We start from the raw sequence: 21,890 nt of genomic DNA, 5'->3' as shown, positions 1-21,890 counted from the left end.
TTACGAAGTGAAGATGAATTTTAAATTAGTGTGCTCGCCAAGGATTTGGGTCCTCGTGCCTACGTATGCTCACTTGTTGAAGTGAGAAATCAGAGCCCTGTAGTTCGTGGGTACAAAACATTTATTTGTTTTGTTGATTTTGTACCTTGAAAAAGGGTTTTCGAAGTGATGCCCTAAGGCTCAAACAAAAGGTTTGATGAGTTGATATTGATTTTATGTTTTGAAGAAATATTGTTCTTGACTTCGGATTGCACTAAAGACTATGGGTAAAGGTGAGTATCTTGAACTACCAAGTTAAGCATCTTGTGTTCAAAATACTCAGAACGAATGTAGGAAATCTCCATTCTCATCCCTTCTTTACCGCTTAAGGCTCGTGACATACAATCCTAATCGCATTTTATGATGCTTTTGAGTTTGATTTGAGAAAATGCCGTTTGGCGTTGGATCAAGGGTTTGTTTATTGATTATGAAATAGTGAACGATCTTATGGTCTAATGGTTAGCTAACAAGCAATAACAAGGCAAAGGAAAGCGAGTAAAAGTACATCAAAAAGGGGAGGGGGATACATGGAAAATACAAGGGACTTGTGCAAAAAATAAAGAGTCTCGTTGTAAGGTAATCCAAGAGAAAGTCTTGTGTGTGCATTGTGTTCTAAGCTAGAAAGCGCATAATGATATTACAAACTGTAGCGGTGTATTCGTCGCTATATGATTTATTGATTAAACCATAAGCAAAGCATACAATGAATCGAGTCGCCACCGCACTTTTATTTATCCAAAGGACTGGCTAAAAAGCGAACAAAAGCCTAAGAAGTTTTACACATAGAAAACTAATGAAAAGATCAGAGAGTCTGGGTAAGGGGTAAATTACGCAATGGGAAGGTGTTAGGCACCCATCACGTCCTAGGTACTCCTAGGGAACCCTTTTCACACTTGTTGTATAAAAATGTTTATTTGTTTTTGACATATTGTGCAAACATGAATGGGATGATGAGAAAAGAATGTACAAGTTTATTATTTTTGTGTTTGAACGGATGAACCCGTTGCCTACGTACCTTCCATCAAAGGTAAGGATCAAAACGCCGTAGTTCGGCTAAAAGATTTCCAAAAATTAGTGAGTTCAGTTTTTACACAAGCACTAAGGCTTTTTATTACCAATGGGAGAAAACTCAACCTGAATCAACAATCCACCATGCGAGGACAGCTTCGACGTACTAGAGGGGTTAACCCTGTTTTCAGTACGGAAGTCTTACAATCGACTCACTAAGGATAAGGTAAGATTTACATCAACCACTATGGTAATTGAAACCTACGGCTAATGTATGAAAACATGTTAAGAAGTGGGCAAAGCCAAAACAATTGAATGTGTGAGGTTAATTGATTATGAGTATTCACAAAATATGGTCAAAGTATGATTAAGATTGATTCAAAAAGAAGTATTAACAAAAGTGAAGTTTGAAAATCAAGGACTTAAGGTCCAGGTTTCTAATTTGAAAGAGGTGAGAATGTTTGCACAACATGTATATACAAGTTTGAAAAGTCAACAATGTGAAAAGGGAGTTTTGAAACAAAAGGGTATGGATGATGGAGTGTAAAACTTCCTAGAAGTTCACCTCTTGAAATCATATAGAAGATGATTCAAGTGTGTCCTTTGGAATAAGGCAACAAAACAAGCAAGCAAAATAAAAGCAAGATGATACCGGATGCCATCAATGGACTTATACCAATCTCACACACAAAAGCGGATATCGGATACCAATAAATGGATTTACACCAATCTCCTAAAACAAAACAATGATACCGGATGCCAATAGAATGGTCTTACTCCAATCTCACAAAGCAAAACAGAACAAAAGAGTGGATGTCAGATGCCAATAACTGGTCTTACTCTAATCTCCCAAAAGAAAACAAACATGGATGCCAGATGCCAATCTATCTGGACTTATACCAACCTCCAAAGATGATCATAGGAATTACAAATGCCAAGAACATGGTCTTATAATTGCATCCTCACAAAGCAAAAACAAATGAAAAGATGGATATCAGATGCCAATCTATCTGGGCTTACTCTGATCTCCAACAGATGATCATAGGAATAGAAATGCCAACAACATGGACTTACAGTTGTATCCTCACAAAGCAAACACAAATGAAAAGATGGATATCAGATGTCAATCTATCTGGGCTTACTCCGATCTCCAACAGATGATCATAGGAATACAAATGCCAACAACATGGACTTACAGTTGTATCCTCACATACAACAAACAAACAGAAGCTCAAAGCTAAGAGGATATGAGTGACCAATGAAATGGTCTTACACTCTATCCCTTCCAAATCATAGGAACAATGGCCAAAGAACATGGTCTTACAATTGTCCTCAATGGGCAAACACAAACAAGTCACAAAGACATGGAGTGATGATCATGCAATAATGAACAATCAATGATGATAAATGCACAAAGGTATGCAAGCAAACATGTACATATGAAGTAATCAATCAAACAAACATTTAGCACCCACTATAACCAAACAATTAGGCTCAATCAAAGGGTTAGACTTAAAAGTCAACTGGAATAGGGTAAATGGTGCTCTTAACCTTGACATTAAGAGCCAAGGTGAAGCAGATTAAAGGATATGAGGGGTGTGCCTCATCACTCTTATCCCTGGTCAGGGAGAGCATTGAATATCAGAAGGTGTGGGAGTTCAGAAAGTTGGAACTCTCTCCACAAGGTAATGACTCGATAGATCTTGGGTTTTTTACTCACTATGCATCAACACATGTGGTGTGAGCAAGGTGAGTGACTCACAGAATAGTAGGAGATAGGCTACATATCTCTTTTGTCTACCAATTGCCTTATTAAAAGGACTTCACCTGCTTGGGGACAAAATTTAAACAATCACAAACATTGCCTCTTAAGGAGGACTTCAGACAGGTGCCTGGCTAAATAACAAGCCAGGTCTTCCAGACTACATGGAGACAAGAGAGTCTACCTCAATGCAAATGCTATCAAGCAAAGCAATGCAAGTTCTCAAAGAACTATTAGCAACTATGGTACCTGAAATCAATCAAATATAATCAGTACCCCAATTACAAAGTCAAACAGACAACATAAGAACCAACAGAAAACACAATCAATCACATGTGCAAGGCATAAAGCTCAAAGCAAGTGAGCTAAGCATCCTACAAAATGAAACAAGTTAGTTCATAACAATCAAATAAACCAAATTAAATCAACTTGAATTAATCTCTTCAAAGCATTTGCTTCTTAACCTGAAAAGTCAAACTCAAACATGAGAAGTAAGACCACTAGGACAAGCCTAGGGTCAAAAGGAGATGAAAAATTCAAAACAGCAAGTAAAAATTGATCAAAATCAAGATTTATCAAACAAGAATAGAGTCTAATTGGTCTCATGTCAAAACTATACACCAAATCCATTTCATACTCAAAACATGTCAAACTATACACTTTGGAATCATATTGGAGCTAACAGAATGATCACAATCAAACCAATACCAAAATAGCTCAATAAATTCCAAGAAAATTCAAGCTTAAACAGGACACATTCAATGAGCAACATATCAAATTTCATTGCATTTGGACAATGGGAACCAAGTCAATGAAAATCAACAAATCAAAGCATATAGAAACAAGCTCGTACATGGTATCAAATTGAGCATCAACTTCAATCAAGTATAAAATAGTGAGGACAAATGATAAATGAATGAGACCAAAGCCATGATACACTTCAACATATTAGGAAGCAATGTATAAAATTTCAAGCTCATGTGATAAGGCACAAGGATTTCACAAAACATGGAAGTTCAGCATTCAACAAGAGTTCACAAATGACCAAACAGCAAAGGAAAATATCAAACAAATTGAAAATGCACCTAAAAATTCCAGAAAAATACACATGTATTCTCAACATTCATAAGATCAATCATGTAAAAATCCAGCTCAATTGGCATAGCACAAGTATGGAAATTAAAATCAAGAACATGAACAAAGCATAGTGTGACATACATTGTCACACTCATGAAGATCACATCATATCTCCTAATCCAGAAATGCAAAATTAGCAAACTATATACCAAAATCACCAGGAATGAGTCTAGATCATGCATATAAAATTTCATGCATTTTGGAGCAGGCATCAAGATTTCATGAATGAAATGGCAAAACATATGCAAGAAACATACATGAACAAAGATATTAGACCAAAATAAAACACAGCCGTGCACAACTTTTATTATCATACCTAAAAAAAACTAGAGAGAAAATGGAGATGGATGCAAAAATCCCCAATCAATTTGGATCATCCATGAGGTTTTTATGATTTTTTGAAGTTTGATCTAAAGATGAAATAAACATTTAAGAATTAAAATGAAATTAAAGGCGCGGATGGCAATTTGGTAATTATGGAGATCACTTAATGAAACGCTGAGTTTCATTAAGTGACTTGGCAACGCGTGAATGGCCAGCGGAGGCGGGAAACACAATTCAAACATGAAGCATGGCGAAACAAGATCTGGACGCGTTCTGGGAAAGGAAACTGAACACCTTCATCATGTTCTTGGTGTTCATCATGAGCAAGAACGAATTCTCACAGAAATAGACAAATTATACATGGATAGATTCGTCTTTCAACAAGGATCACTAATATCATCATGATTTTATCCAGAACTCAACATAGAGAAAGATTCGATCAAGAAAAGTTTTGACATCCAAACTTTAAATCCAGATTTCTCCATGATTACTTGATGAATTAGCACGATTCGAATTTCAGAACACTCTATGTTACACGCTCTACCTAAACCACATGTCAATTTCAAGAATCGAAGGATTTGGATTCTTACCTCTATGAAGCAACAGCTGTGAAATCGAGCTCCTCAAGGCTCCAATGGTGAAAACAGATGGACTAGGATGATGCAGGAGATGAATAGAAGTGATAGCTCAGCTCAGAAATGTGTGGTAATGGAGAATTCTCAAATTGCCATGGATGCTCAAGGTTGCAACAGTTAGGATTCTGCACGATTCTTCCTATGATAGCTTCAAACAGATCTTCCAATCCACCTGCAGATGAAGATTCACACAAAGAACTAGCAAAGCAATGGTGAATTTCGAAGGAAAAGTCAAAAAAAGTTGGAAGAGAATTGAGAGAATTTGAGAAATTTGTGAGTTTGATCTGAGATTGTGAATGTGGATCCCAATTTTCTGTTACAATTAAGCTCCTATAGTCCTGTTAATCCAATGCCTTAATCATGATTAGCACAAATTGGAAGTGATTAGCAAGTTGCACATGTTATGCATTTTGGCCAAATTTCCCTTTTGCACTTAGAACCAATGGAACAGTAAATTCTCCTTTGAAGCAAGTCACAAATCATGTTTAGAAGTGAATTGAATTGGTTTGGTATGAAAATCCCATGTATTTTTGAAAATCACTATTTTTCCCACCAAATTTTAAATGGTTCACTTGAAAAATGACCTTTTTATGTGAAGATTTTTGATGAAATGTAATGATGCATCATGATAGTACATGTCAAATGTGGTTTGCTCAAAAAAGAATCACCCAAATTGGCCAAATGGTTTGAAAGTTATGCCACTTTGAAATCCCAAAATTCTTGAAAATGATTTGATCATAACTTGCCAACCATAAATGAGAAATGAGTGTTCTTGGACTTTTTGGAAAGGCAAGAGCAAGATCTTCAACTTTCATGTTGGACAAAATTCCATTTGAAGCTTTCTTGGACATGTAATTTTGAGGAGAAGGACTTTCCATTTTGGGCATTTGAAAATTACAGGTCCTTACTATTTTGGGAAACTTTTGTCTGACCTCAAATTCTTCACTGTGGATGTTTGAAATGTTAATTGAAGCTTGTATGGACATGAATGAGACCTTTCCAACCATCTCACACCTTCAAATCCCTGATTAAATGCACAGTTGACCACAATTGACTTTGCTAGGGTTTTGGTTGACTGAGCCATGTTCTGATGAATTCCAAGCCTCTTCCACTTGAGATCTTGATACCAAATGATACCACAACTCATATGAACTTTTGATGAATGATCATGGTGCCCAAATTCTTCAAGAATGGCCACCATCCATTGCTCAATGAATGATTTGACTGTTTGACCTAGTTTGCTTCATCTGCAAGAAACAAGGTTAGATGACAATATTTTTGTACTTTTGGTTAGTAAACAAATGAAAAGCAATGATATACAAGTGCTATACATGCTTGGTGATCAAGAATCACACTCACAAGATACCCGTCCACTAGGAGGGAAACAAAGGTGCACAATGATCCTTGAGGCAATGATATGATATGATATGATGCCTGGAGGCCATGAGGGATCTTAGGGCCAAAATTGGGGTCTTACACAAACATAACTCCCTTTCTTCTTTGAGGATGATGCCATGAGTGCTCCCTTGTAATAAAAGATTACAAAGTCCAATATGCTCCAAATCATTCTTAGGTCAACCAATGGTCCAAGGTCCAATGCAAAGGTCTTAAAAGAGTCCTCTAAGTCCATAGTCTATAATTCCATGGTCAGGTCTTAATCAAGATGAATTAAGTCGTTTTTATGCCTTTTTCATTTTTATTCATTTTTAGTTCATTTTATGTTGATTATCAAAGTGAATGTGAAGAATGGCAATGATGAATGCACAATATGATATAAAGCAATGTAAAGACAAAGTAAATAAATGACCAAAATTAAATGTTAGAAGTTAGGTACAAGAAATGTAAAAGTTAGAAATTAGAAAGCGGAAATGTAAAAGTTAGGAGTTAGATGTTAGATATTAGAAATTAGGATTAATCGAAATTGAAAGAATATAAGAGAATTGAAATCAAACAAACATTAAATATTCTAGTTAGCAAAATTAAACCGAAGATACCAATATCTAAAAATATATCAAAACACAATATCTAAAAGGTATTCAAAAACCAGTTCTAAAATATCAAAAATCAATTTAAAATAATATTCGAAATAATCAATATTCAAATAATATCTAAAATAGTATTAAAAAAATTCTAAAGTTAACTCTAAAAATCCATATTCAAAATTACTATCTAATCTAATCCTAAAAATTAAACTAAACTAGATTTAATTAATCTAAACTAAATCCTAAGATTAACCTTAATCAAAATTAATTAACAACTATCACAATAATAACAAGGTGAAATTGAATTAAAAAATGCATAATGGGCCTTGGATGGAGAAGGGATAAGCCCATTCAGGGGGGCAAACCCCTGAGATCTATGGTATGAAGGGGAATAAGGGCGCAGAAGCCCAAAGCCATGTCCCAATGGCTTTCAGTCTTGGCCCTAGGGAGTGTGAGATTGACAAAAACGGTGTGAACGACAAAAATGAATGGGTCTGAAGGCCAAGGCCGATCCATATGAAATGAAAAGAGGAACAACGTCTCTCATACTCAAGTCAAGGAAATTTTACTTCATACCCATGCACTTATACCAATACCCCTATAGTTTTTTTTAAAACCCCAATTTTACCCTTATTTGTTTTTAACCAATTTACCATTTCACTTTTAATCATTCAATTGAGACTTCTGAAAATTGCATTATCCATCCTCGTACCGAAACTCATTGGAAAAGACTTTCGGTATATTTTTGTTTAAAACCGAAAGACTCCGTAAAAGACATCTGGAATACTACAAAACGTATACCGGAAGAGTTACTTGAAGAGTTCCGGTTCAATTTTTGAAAAAAGAACGTTCCGGAACACTTATCATATCCGGTTAACAAAATAACATACACCGGAAGTAGTGTTTTATTTCTGTGATCCGGAATTGTTCCTTGAAGACTTTCGATTTGCATTTTTAAATAATTTTTTTGACTTTTTTTACTGTGCAAGTATGGAAATTCTTCCCCAAATATGTGTAGATACTTCTGATGCATTTTTAACCACTCAAAGATTTGGTACACGAGAAGATGTGATCAGATGAATTAAAGAGGTTGGAATCGATAATAAAGTAACTGTTATTATCACTCGTTCAGATACTGAAACAGGCAAGAGAGGGAGAAGTAACAAATTAATATTTGTTTGTGATTAAGGTGGGAAACACAAGGATATTAATAGTGGAACCCAAAGTGCGTTCAAAAAATGTGTATGCCCATTTAAAATCAGGTCGACTCCGGCGAAAGATGAGTCTGGTTGGAAGATTGATGTAAAATGTGGGATCTATAATCATGGTTTACCTGATAGATTAGAATGTCATTCCTTTGTTGGGAGGTTAGCCACAGGTGAGAAACAACATGTCGCTGATTTGACAAAGAGACATGCACCACCTAGACACATATTGCTTTCCTTGCAAGACCAAGATCCAGAGAATGTCACTCGAATTACGCAAATATACAAGCATAAGAGTATGATAGAAAAAGAGATAAGAGGTCCTAGAAGTGAGATACAATATTTTTTTAAGCTCGTTGAGGATGCAGGCTATGTGTATTTAAGTAGAAAAAGGGATGACTCGGAAGTTATGAGAGAGATATTTTGGGCCCATCCCGATTCAGTTCATATTCACCAAATGTCTCCATTTATTGCATTGGTTTTGTTAACCAAAATCATTGGGTTTAGGTACATATTATATTTTATATAACTTATTTTTTTAATTATTTTACTTATTTCACTTTATTAAATATAAGTTTTAATTGTTGTTATCAGGTAAACAGGAAAAAGGGGTTTCCGTTGCCACCGGTCACATTAGATTGGAAGAAGTTTCATTGTGTAGCAGCAACGTCTTGGATGTTAGGATTTGCAGGACGTCTACAACATTAGCAATTACTTACGCCTATATTAACATGAATATGTAATCAAAACCTGAATATTATATTATGCCAATTTTAATACATTCCGTTCTAAAAGTTAATACATAAATCAATGTGAACGAGAAATATGCAAAGCTTCAAATAAATCAGCAAATTGTGGATCTTCCTCTTCGGAATTAACTTGTCTCAGATAACAATGAATCAATGTAGAAACATGATCCCAATTAGGATCAGATGGTCCTGCTTCATAAACAAGAACTGGAACCTCTCTTGGTTCATCACGATGGGGCGGGACCAAACGAGGATGCGAAACACAATAATACCACTCAAGGTACCCATCTTCTATATCAGATGGAGTAATGGCCAATGTTGTTGGACGGATCACAGCAAGAACGCTCTGATGGTAACCAATCCAATCAACATCAATATCATTAGCCATCATACAATCAAGAGGTGAGAATGGAACATACTACTTATACCTGAACTGACATATACATATGTCAGACAAATATGGAACAACTGTGTCACCCCACTTCAAACACCCCTTGTACAGACATAACTCATCAAACTAGCGCCATCCTCCATGATCCTCAAATGGACGTCATATGACATCGGTAGGTGTCAACTCCTCCAAAATAGGTCGCAAATCATCCACCTTCAGGACTCATTGCCTATAGGACCATCTCATCGCTCGAGGAAGACCACAATTATCAGTTGGTTTCCAATTCTCTCCTCTTTTTCCAACAGTTGAAAAGTACTTGTGAATCCAACACTGTTACAATATAAAAACATAATAAAAAAATAAATTAAATTAACATACTTTATAAAATGAATCCAACCTATAATAAACAAAAATAAATTATATACCTGTAGGAGAGTATGATATCCACCGAGTTGCTTGCAATTGAACATGGACGCATCTCCAAGGTATATGTATAGGGTAACAAATGCAGGTGCTCCCCAACTGTATCCCGAACATTTATCTAAGTCCATAAACAGTAAGAGATATCATGCCTCGACAAGTGTAAAGGTCTTGTCGACAAAAAATATGGAACCCGCCAACATCAACAAATATGCTTTAGTCTCATATGCCCAGCTAGAAACAATTCTATGTTGTACGAATAAATCGTATAACCACTTCAATTTATAATAAGGACCCATGCAGCTATGAACATGTGCATGTGCCTCGCTATGTAACACTCCTAAGTAGTCAAAATCAAGTTCAACAACAATCTCTTCAGTGACATCTTGAGTGTCACAATGCGAAAAACAACCGGCGGAAAAAAAAAACAGTTTACAGAGCCGCCACCGACACTATTCATCCTATGACGAAAAGGAAGCGCAAGACTAACCTAAGAAAGGGAAAGGAACGGTCTTACGACCAGAGATTACAAGGTACGGGAGTCGGTTACGCAAGGGGAAGGTATTAGCACCCCTCACGTCCGCCGTACTCGACGGGATCCACGCTCAAAAGATAGCTCAAAGAATAGGAAAAGTTGCTAATAAAACTGCTCAAAGAAATTGCACAAACTGGAATAATAAACAGGTGAAAGAAAGAAAACGGATGAAGTGGACTCGGCAGGATGTCGCATCCTAGGCCTACGTAGTTTGTCAGAAACAAACATCAGAGTCAACGTAGTTCGGGGAAAATGAGACATGCTCGCTAAGACATCGCGTCCTATGCCTACGTATCTTCTCTATCCAGAGAAGAATCAGAGCACTCGTAGCTCGGCTAACGCACGCCGAAATAAAACACCAAAAAGAGACGCTGAGACGTTAAAAGAAACACTCAATAGGACACAGAATGCCAATACATGGACTTATATCCGACTCCAAACAAAAACAAACGCTAACCAGCAAACACCAAAGATAAACCCCCAAATGTGAACCCCAAATCAATATAGGTGAACCCCAATCTGAACCCCCAATGGTAACAGAAGAAATCCTCAAGGTATAAACATACCACACATGCACACGCTGTACAAACAAGTACTCACACCAATAAAGACAAATAAAGGGTGAACACACCCAAAACAACAAAAGAAAAAGAAAAGGTTGAACACACTCAAAAAACAAAAGGGTGCCCGGAGAGATCTCGCTCAATCTCCTACCTACGTATCTCATCTGGTATGAGAATCAGGGCGACGTAGTTCCCCTGAACAGGGGTACAACACTTTCCTAACCAGAGACCAGGGAAACAACAAACTAATAGGGAGACTGACTCGAGCCTAATAGTTGTCATGCAATCAACAATCCCTAAGTTGAGGTCTCTAACATGCATCCTACTTCCTCAGAAATCAAACACACAACTCCTACAGAAATGGAGATGAGAAGAGGAAAGCAAATAAACACATTAACATAAGTGAACAAGCATCACTCACTATATCCACACAAGAGGCCCAAACAATGGGTAGGCTTTAGTCAAGAGGGGTCATATCAACCTCGACAAACAAGCCAAACTGTACAAGGGTAGTCTGTAGCTCTTAACCACTAACATTGAGAGTTAGGGTGAAGCTGATTAAAATGGAAATGAGGATGAGACCTCATGCTCTTAACCCTGGCCAGGGTGAGCTCAAATCAAAGAAAGCGTGGGGATCCAGAAAGAGGGACCCTATTCCACTTGACAGACATTGGACAAAGATCTTGGGTACATGTTCAAAAGCATCAGCACGTAGTGCGAGCATAATGAACGACTCACTGAATAACGGGGGATTGATTGCTAATCCCTTCTATCCGTCAATTGCCTCTTCACTTAGGAGGACTTATCAAGTAGCACATGCCTCAACTTGGAGGTCTTTGGCACAAATGTAAACAAACACAAACAGAGCCTCTTAAGGAGGACTTGCCAGCAAAATGCCTTCCAAAAAGGTGACAGGACTTCCAGACTACATGGAGTAAGAAGGTAGCTACCTAAGTGGTGTGTCAACCATAATCCAAAGCTCAAGCAAGAGCTAAAAGCAAGCAACTAATGTACCTGTACAAAAGCTAAACAGTTAATATCTCGGTCAACCAATCAGAAAACAAACAGTGAAATCATCCAACTGTTCACAACTCAATGAGCAATGTTCAAGCAATCAAATGAAGCAATGAGCTCAACACATCAACTTAAATCCCTACAAAACACAAAGAAGTCAGAACACAATCCAATTTGCATCTCAAAAGGTGAGCAACTCAACCATTAATGCTAAATGTCCAAACCTGAAACACAAAGCACAATTAGTTCATGTACAAAACACTAGTCACAAAGACTAGGTCCAAAACCAAACCAAATGATCAAAACAGAAGTCAATCTTTTGCGCAAAGCACATTTAAACATGTCATAAAATGTCCTCAAAAGGACCAACATCAATTCAAAACGTAAAGGCATCAAATGGTTCATGCTATGCAAAGACCAACAAATGAGCATAAAATGGACATCCAAATTAGAAAATCCAAATCAAAACAGAAAAGCATACAATGGCTATGAAATTTTTTATGCAAGTTTCTCGTGTTATGAACAAGCAATGTGCAAAATATCAAATCCAGAAAAGTTTAAATGATAGGTAAACAAAAATGCACAAATGCAATGCAAAAAATGTGACACAAATTGTCACACTACATCCTCATGTGTCAAAAACAGTGATAACATATGAGAAAAATTCCAAACCAATTCTCAAAAATCATATCATGAGTGAAGATTAAGCATGCAAAAATTCATATCAATTGGATCAACAATGAAGATTCCACAATGCAATGAACACAACATATCAAAATAGCACAAGGTTCAATCAAAAATTCCAAAATAAATATCCAGAAACAAACAAATCATGAGATAAATCCTTTAAAAAACTAGACATTAAAACAAGAATATGAAAAAAAATTGGAGTCAATTTGGAGTATTTTTCTATTTTTAATGATTTTTCAAAGATGACTAAAATAATATGAAATAATAAAAAGAAATGGAGGGAAAGCAATTATTTGAAAATAACCAGAATTATTCCTAGCCGTCTGATCTAGCGCGAAAATGCACATCAACGACTCATATTTGAAAACCAAATCACGCCGTTTCATTAAAATGCGTGGCATGCACAATCAGCGGTCAACACACACACGCAAGCAGTCAAAGCAACACAAGCCAATCAATTGCACAAGTAAGCAGTGCACATGGCATACACATCACCTAAATGAAACGCAACGTTTCACTAAATGAGATGGCATGCTACATCATCAGGTCAACAAGCGCGTGGCACGGTCAAACAAAGGAGAACCAATAGAACGCACACGCAAGCACTAACGTGGAAGCCACATGGACATAAACCCTAGCCAGTTGCAGACGGCGGAGCCGGTCGTCTTCTCCGGCCATCCACACGGCGGAGAACAACAAAAATTTCCAGAAATGCATGAAACCGGTACCATTCGAAAGATCTTGCAACATAGAATCCAAATATCATGTTCATTCTACCTAAATCATCATGAATTGCACGGATCAAACACAAGCATTATCATGAAGAAAACTTCCAATTCACATATCAGGCTCAATACTTAACCAAACTCAATTCTAAGCATATCAACATTCTCTACACAACAGGATCTATCATTCTATGTACATAAAATAGCAAAAGGAGAGGATCAATTTCAACCTACTTGGAAATGGCAGTTGCTGAATTCGTGTCCTCAGGCTCTCACAATCTCCAAATCTTCTTCCTTAACCTTGCCTTGAAGCTTTAAGCACAAATCACCACTTGCAACCACCTAGATCTAGCTCAATTTCAGAAATCCATTTCCATGAAAGTGTTCTTGATCTGCTCGAAATCCAATTCAATTGTCCAATCCAATGGTTGATTCTTGCTCAATGAAGCATGCTGAACAAGATTATGCAAGAATATTGAAGAATTGTGTGGAGAAATTTGAGTTTCGAAGAGAGAGAAAAATGGAGGGAAAATGAAAATTCTAGATCTCAAATTCTGTTATGAGCAAATGAGATTAGGGTTTGCTATTTATATGATCCACTAATCACAATGAAATCAAAATTAGGCTTGTGCTAATCATGATTAAGGAGTTATAAGGCAAATTGTAAAAAATGCACATTAAGCTCATGTAACCATATTGCACGTGCCAAATCTCATGCAATGCTTGGAATTCCCTCCAAATTATCCCATGGTCCTGATGGAATCATTAAATTGCTTGTACCATAAGCCAAATTCAAATTGTGGAATTTCCCTCCAAAATGAACATGAATGAAATAATGAACATACAAGCTTCTCCTATGCATGGCAATGGTTCATTTGAAAAGTATTGGTCATGAGGAGTATTTTGCAAAAAGAATGGACCAAATTGGAGCTTTGTATCAAAAGTTATGTCACTTTGAACTTCCATGCACACCTTGTGATCATTTGGCCATAACTTCTCAACCATTCATCATATGGACATGAATTAGGGCTTTTTAGAAAGGGGAGACAAAGATTTACAACTTTCATGTTCACCAAAAATCCATTTAAAAATTCTTTGATGTTGATAAGTCAAGTTGAATATGGACCAGAAACTTGCCATTTTTGGAAACTTGAAATTACAGGTCATTGTCCATTTTTGGAAACTTTTGCCATGACTTCAAAATCTTCAAGATAGATGTTTAGAATGACAAATGGACCTCTTTTGAACATGACTGAGGTGTCTCAACTCATTTCCCCACCTCATAGCCCTCAGTTGACTGCACAGTTGACTTTTTGGTCCTCAGATGACCATGAAATGTATTGATGAACTTGAGCCTCTACCACTTGGGGAAATTGCTCAAAAATAAAACCCTAGCTCATGTAAGCTCTTCATAACAATCATGTGATCCTCATCCCAAGAAAATACCTCATCTCTTTGAGAAGCCCTGATTGGAAGAATGGCATTGATTAGGGTTGACCATAGGTCACAACCCTAATCCAAAGGAACTTGAGAATGAACTCTGCAACCCTTGATGCTGATAGAACCATGATGATGGTAATATATCCTTGCAAACAAGATGATGCTCCAGACCTTAGAAGAACCAATAAAACCCTAATTGAAGCCCATACCCTCAGATGATTGATCATCAATCCATAGAGACCCTCAGGCTTGAATCATGTAACTTCTCCATCTTTTAAAAAGACTTTTGAGGATGACCTTCTTATTTTCATATGATATGCAAAAATGCAAAGCCTAATGCTCTAAAAAATGAGGTGTTACAGTTACCCCTATTCAATCCATTGTGAACCTGTCGATACGAACAGCCTCGGCTTTCAGATGATCAGGGTGAAGAGTGGTTGAATACAAAGAACAGACGAACAATTTGCACTCTGCTGGGAATTAAGTAACAATGCCTGTCAGAATCGGCAAAGAGGTGGTCTTTGAAAGAAGAATCTGTCTGGTACGGTGATAGTCGGCCTGAATACCGAAAAGAATGTTAACCTGGATACCAAAATAAATGGTAACACAGAAATAACCATGGCCTGAATGCCGCTCATCAGTCTGAATACTGGAAATGACTTCGATCTGAGCATCGGAAAATATGAGATGATTAATATCGGTCTGAACACCGAGAGACTGGCCTGAGTGCCACAAGTTGCGTCGACCTGACTGTCGGAAAACTTCTTCGATCTGAACATCGGGAAAACTGGCCTGAATGCCACAAGTGCTTCGACCTAAACGTCGGAAACTTCTTCGATCTGAACATCGGAAAATCTGGCCTGAATGCCACAAGTGCTTCGACCTGAACGTCAGAAACTTCTTCGATCTGAACATTGGAAAATCTGGCCTGAATGCCACTTCGGTCTGAAAACCGGAAAATTGGCCTGAATGCCACTTCGGTCTGAATACCGGAAAAACTGGCCTGAATGCCACTTCGGTCTGAATACCGGAAAATTGGCCTGAATGCCACTTCAGTCTGAATACCGGAAAAATTGGCCTGAATGCCACTTCTGCTGGGGATTTTCCCTTAGTTATTATTTTCGCTTTTCTTGGACCCCCAAAACTTCTTTGATTTTTACTGTCAAACAATGAACCCCGTTCTCCATTTGAACCCCATTCTCCAGAAGACACTCTGCGTCTCCTTTTCCTGATGATCAATCTCCGCGCTGATCGCGTAACATTATCCAATCTTCATTTCCATCTCCGTACGACGGAAAAAAATTTCCCCCTAATATCGCACCACTGGGGAATACTGTGGATTCACAATCACGATGCCAAACTCCTCAGAGTAACATCTTCACCAACCAGCTAAACCAATTCTCGAACGGTAACCACGGCTCGAGACTAGCTTATGCTTGCAATGCTGATGCATGAATTTTTCAATAGTGTAATGCTCCATAACCATGGAAATGCTACGCAATTTGAGAAGATGCAATGCAATATGATTTTCTAAATGATGAATGCATAAAAAGTATCCCCCTCAAGGGATAGCACGAGCAACTCTGTTAAGGAACTCGATATCTCTCCAATCTTCAACCCTGCCTGGGATAACACTGCTGTTGGGGACAGAACAATCCTTACTAGGGATGACATCCACTGAACTCGATCCACTTGGGGACTTCACTGGGGAAAACTTCCAACGCACACCCCTACCGGGGAAACATCAACCTTCAGACCTGCTGGGGAAATAACAATCTCAACCCTGCTAGGGGAAACATCAAACTTCAGGCCTAGCTGCCAAGGAAACGCCGACCTCGAACCCGCTAAGGAGATACAGAATATTTGACACGGAACACCTGTCGACTCGTCGAACACTGGTATTCACCATCTAACCACAGTGTCAACTTTCCATTTTTGAGACTTTGAAGAGTCTTCTTGATTAACCCTCTAGGATCGTCACAATTCTTTCGCCGTCTTTACACCATTCCTCAACTCCTTGTCCCTGATTGAACTTCAAAGGAATCTTTTGTCAAAAAGCTTCATATCACAACCTGCAAGTGAGTGAAAATAACCAACAGCACCTGCAAAAGAGATCGTTAGATAAAACATGCCCCAGGCGTGCCAAAATTTCAACATCCAGGTCACTCAACCTTCCGAATAAGATTTCAAGTTTTCAATCCTATAAACATGCATTGGAAGGGACCCTTATGTCTCAAAATGCAAAGATTCTCTATCAAAATAAACGGATGTTTTTTGCAATCAAAGCGGTAATGAAAATAAAAACAAAATTATTTGACTGAATATGCATTTTATTGATTTAAAGAGGTAGCTCGTAACTGAGCAATACACAGGAAGCAATCCCTGAAAAGAGGTAATTACGCACAAAAGGAAAATCTATCCTAATGGCAATGTGAACCCGGGATCTCATCGAGTTCCAACCCGGTTACAACCCATATGTCCTCAAGACTCTCTACGCTTTCTGCCTTCTGAACAAGACGCTTCCGACCGATCTCTGCCAGGGATTACCCATATGTCGTAACCAAAGTACAAACGATCATGCTAGACGCAGTTGTTCGTTTCATTCCCTCTTTTGCCTGGACCGCCCTTTCGGGTTTTCAGTCCACCGGGATACCCTTTTTTGCCCAAGCCGCCCTTGTGGGGTTTTCGACTTGCCGGGTGTACAGTTTTTTTCCTTTTTATCCCTAATTTTTGCCCGAACCTTTTCATTTTTTTTTGTTCGCCGGGATGCCCATTTTTGCCTGGACTATTTTATTTTTTTCGTCCAGCGGGTCTCTTATACGAAGTATTTTTTAACTGCGTCCGCATTTACAGGGGATGGAAAATCCTCACCATCCATGGTCGTTAACAACAAGGCTCCGCCAGAGAAAACCTTCTTGACCACGAATGGACCTTCATAATTGGGTGTCCACTTGCCCCGACGATCATTCTGAGGAGGAAGGACCCTTTTCAACACCATATCTCTCACACGGTACACACGAGGTCACACCTTTCAGTCAAAAGCACACTTCATTCGTTGCTGATACAACTGCCCATGACAAATGGCCGCCAACCTCTTTTCCTCAATCAGGCTCAACTCTTCATACCGAGTCCTTACCCACTCAGCCTCTTCCAATTTCACATCCATCAAGACTCTCAGTGACGGAATCTGGACCTCAACTGGCAACACCGCTTCCATCCCATACACAAGCGAGAAAGGCGTTGCCCCAGTAGATGTACGCACCGAGGTTCGATACCCATGCAATGCAAACGACAACATTTCGTGCCAATCCTTATAGGTCACGACCATTTTCTGCACAATCTTCTTAATATTCTTATTAGCCGCCTCGACCACCCCATTCATCTTCGGACGATAAGGAGAAGAATTGTGATGCTCGATTTTGAACTCCTGGCACAGTTCTGCCATCATCTTGTTGTTGAGATTAGAACCATTATCAGTGATGATTCTTTCGGGAACCCCATATCTGCAAATGATGTCTCTTTTCAAGAACCTAGCAACAACCTGTTTCGTCACGTTTGCATAAGACGCCGCTTCCACCCATTTGGTGAAGTAATCAATAGCCACTAATATGAACCGGTGCCCATTCGAAGCCGTAGGCTCGATCTTTCCGATCATATCAATGCCCCACATAGCAAACGGCCATGGAGATGACATCAAACTCAACGGGTTTGGAGGTACGTGCACCTTGTCAGCATAAATCTGGCATTTATGACATTTCCGCACGAAGTTGAAACACTGGGCCTCCATTGTCATCCAGTAATACCCAGCCCTTAGCAACTTTTTCACCATCGCATTCCCGCTGGCGTGGGTACCAAACGACCCCTCGTGCACTTCTTTCATCAATTGGCTTGCTTCTTTGTTATCGACACATCTAAGCAAAACCCAATCAAATTTCCTCTTGTACAAAACCCCATCTTTGTTCAGATAGAACGCCATGGCCAACCTCCCCAGAGTCTTTCGGTCCTTTTTAGACGCTCCCTTGGGATACTCTTGGGTCTCCAGATAGAGTTTGATGTCATAATACCACGGCTTTTCATCATCATGCACTGCTTCAACAGCAAACACATAAGCCGGTCTATCCAGTCGTCCCACCTCAACAATGGGGAATTGATTCCACCACTGCACTTTAATCAAAGCGGCCAGCGTAGCCAAAGCATCTGCTAAAGGATTTTCCTCTCTCGGCACATGGTGTATTTCCACCTTGGTGAAGAACGTCAACAATCTCCTCGTATAATCCCGGTATGGAATTAAGTGAGATTGATGCGTATACCACTTCCCGTTAACCTGGTTCACAACCAAAGCTGAATCTCCATAAATAACAAGGTTTTTGATCCGCAAATCAATCGCCTCTTCGACACCCAAGATACAAGCTTCGTATTCAGCCACATTATTGGTGCATTCAAATGTTAGCCAGGCAGCAAAAGGAATGTGGGACCCCTTCGGCATAACCAAAACAACACCAACTCCGCTACCATTCACGTTAACGGCCCCATCAAACATCAAAATCCATTCGGACTCAGGGTCAGGCCCCTCCTCCGGGATCGGTTCCTCACAATCTTTCGATTTGAGAAACATGATGTCCTCATCAGGGAACTCAAATTTCATCGGTTGATAATCCTCAATGGGTTGCTGGGCGAGGTAATCAGACAATACACTCCCCTTGATTGCCTTTTGAGAAGTGTACTGGATATCATATTCAGTCAAAATCATTTTCCATCTCGCAACCCGTCCGGTCAATGCTGGCTTCTCAAATATATACTTGATCGGATCCATCTTGGAAACCAATAAAGTGGTATGAACCAGCATATACTGTCTCAGTCGGCGAGCAACCCATGCCAAAGCACAACAAGTTTTCTTGAGCAGTGAATATCTTGTTTCACAATCGGTAAACTTTTTGCTAAGGTAGTAAATTGCATGCTCTTTTCGACCAGACTCGTCATGCTGTCCCAGTACACACCCCATAGACCCCTCAAGGACTGTCAAGTACAGGATTAACGGTCATCCCTCCACAGGAGGCATCAGAATCGGAGGCTCCTGCAAATATTCTTTTATTTTTTCGAATGTCGCTTGGCAATCTTCATTCCACCTGACCGTTTGATCTTTTCTCAACAACTTGAATATGGGTTCACACGTGGCCGTTAGATGAGATATGAACCGTGAAATGTAGTTCAACCTACCTAAGAAACCATGAACCTCCTTCTCTGTTCTCGGTTCAGGCATTTCTTGTATCGCTTTTACTTTGGCAGGATCAACCTCGATTCCTCTTTCACTTACAATAAACCCCAGCAACTTACCGGACCGCACTCCGAAAGTGCACTTATTCGGATTCAACCTCAATCTGAATTGTCTCAACCGGTCAAACAACTTGGCCAAGTCTACCAAATGCCCCTCTTCTGTTTGGGACTTTGCTATCATGTCATCAACATAGCATTCGATTTCATGATGAATCATATCATGAAACAAAGTCACCATAGCTCTTTGATATGTGGCACCGACGTTCTTGAGACCGAATGGCATCACCTTAAAACAAAAAGTGCCCCATGGTGTGATGAACGTTGTTTTCTCCATATCATCTGGCGACATTTTAATTTGATTATAGCCAGAAAAGCCATCCATGAAGGAAAACACCGAGAATTGAGCCGTATTATCTACCAACACATCGATGTGAGGTAATGGGAAATCATCTTTCGGGTTAGCTCTGTTCAAATCCTGGTAGTCCACACACATCCTTACCTTTCCATCCTTCTTCGGCACCGGCACAATGTTCGCAACCCAAGGCGGATAATTAGTGACAGCTAGGAAACCAGCATCCAACTGCTTTTGCACTTCCTCTTTGATTTTCATGGCCATCTTGGGTCGAGTTCTGCGCAACTTCTGCTTTACTGGAGGACAATCTTCTCTCAATGGCAACTTGTGTACAACGATATCGGTATCCAACCCTGGCATATCTTGATAAGACCAGACGAAGATATCAACATACTCTTTCAACAGTGCTACCATTCTGTTCTTGACATTCACCTCCAAAGCGGCCCCAACCTTTACTTCCTTTCTGACCTCCTCGGTACCCAGATTAACAATCTCGACTTGCTCCTCGTGCGGTTGAATCACCTTCTCCTCTTGCTTTAACAACCTGGCTAATTCTTCCGGCAGTTCACAATCTTCTTCGCCTTCTTCTTCGGCATGATGGATCGGATTGTCGAAGTCATATGAGGATGTAACAGGATTGTTATCGATGAGATCTGGAGAAAGATCGCATCTGCATGAATGTTGATTCATGCATTGCTTTAGAGTCGGGATGAGACAGATTAAAAGGAAAAAATGAAAATAAACATTGCCATTTTTATTTTATTTTTATTAAACTGCAAAAATAAATGAAAAACAGGGAACACCGCTTTTAATGTGAAAACTTCCGAAATTACTGATGAAAATAATGCAAAATGAAACACATGAGATGGCCCTTACAATGGACCATTACGTTTCGAGCAAAACGTATGGCTTTCATGCAAACAAAATTGAAAAACAGAAATATTACTCTTCACGCAGAGTGACAGTGATGATCTTTTCGGCCTTCCAGTTCTGGATCTCCATCCCTGGTACGCACGGTTTTATCCATGAGTCGAGCTCGCAGTCACTGTCGATCTCTTCACCCACCGCACAGACGCGATCTGCATCCTCAGAATTTGCATTCACCCCCACCTGACCATGCGTCGACATGGGATTAGCATTAACGTTCGGCGATGGTGCAAAATTGATGGCCTTGGAATCCACCAAGTCTTGGACGACATGCTTAAAGGCTTTGCAATCCTCAACATTATGCCCGGGAGCACCAGAATGGAATTCGCACTTGGCGTTCTCATCATAACTTGCAGGCCTTTGATCTGGTCTTACCGGAGCCAACGTCCTCAGCTGGACCAACCCAAGATCTTTTAACTTCTTCAACAGAAAGGCATATGTCACGGGTGGCCTATCAAACTGACGATCACTCATCCTTCCTCTCACTTGATACCCGACCCGTTGTGTTCTCTGCTGAAATGGCTGCCGTTGTTGTTGCTGTTGTTGTTGCTGTTGTGCAGGTTGATTATCAGCAGGAATTGTTACTGCAGCATTATGCTGATAGTAACGATCCCTACCATGTCCTCTTTGGGCATACACAACACTCGTGCCACCCTCCTTCTTACGCTGACCGTTCCCAAATGGCTTCTTCGATCCAGATGATGAAGCATTTCCCTGT

General features: G+C 39.3%; 1 protein-coding gene across 1 annotated transcript; it reads right to left on the bottom strand.

The window, feature by feature from the left end:
- Positions 1-8,926: 8,926 nt before the first annotated feature.
- LOC127132242 (uncharacterized) lies at positions 8,927-19,649 on the bottom strand. Its single transcript, XM_051061160.1, has 2 exons — positions 9,658-19,649; positions 8,927-9,562 (listed from the first exon to the last, which is right to left on the bottom strand). The coding sequence occupies exon 1, from the start codon at positions 19,619-19,621 to the stop codon at positions 17,651-17,653; it is 1,971 nt and encodes a 656-aa protein (XP_050917117.1). The 5' UTR covers positions 19,622-19,649; the 3' UTR covers positions 8,927-9,562; positions 9,658-17,650.
- Positions 19,650-21,890: the final 2,241 nt, after the last annotated feature.

Source organism: Lathyrus oleraceus, chromosome 3 (assembly GCF_024323335.1).
Source record: "Lathyrus oleraceus cultivar Zhongwan6 chromosome 3, CAAS_Psat_ZW6_1.0, whole genome shotgun sequence".
Taxonomy (NCBI): domain Eukaryota; kingdom Viridiplantae; phylum Streptophyta; class Magnoliopsida; order Fabales; family Fabaceae; genus Lathyrus; species Lathyrus oleraceus.
The sequence above is the reverse complement of the archived record's forward strand: the minus strand, read 5'-3'. Positions and strand labels throughout refer to the sequence as shown.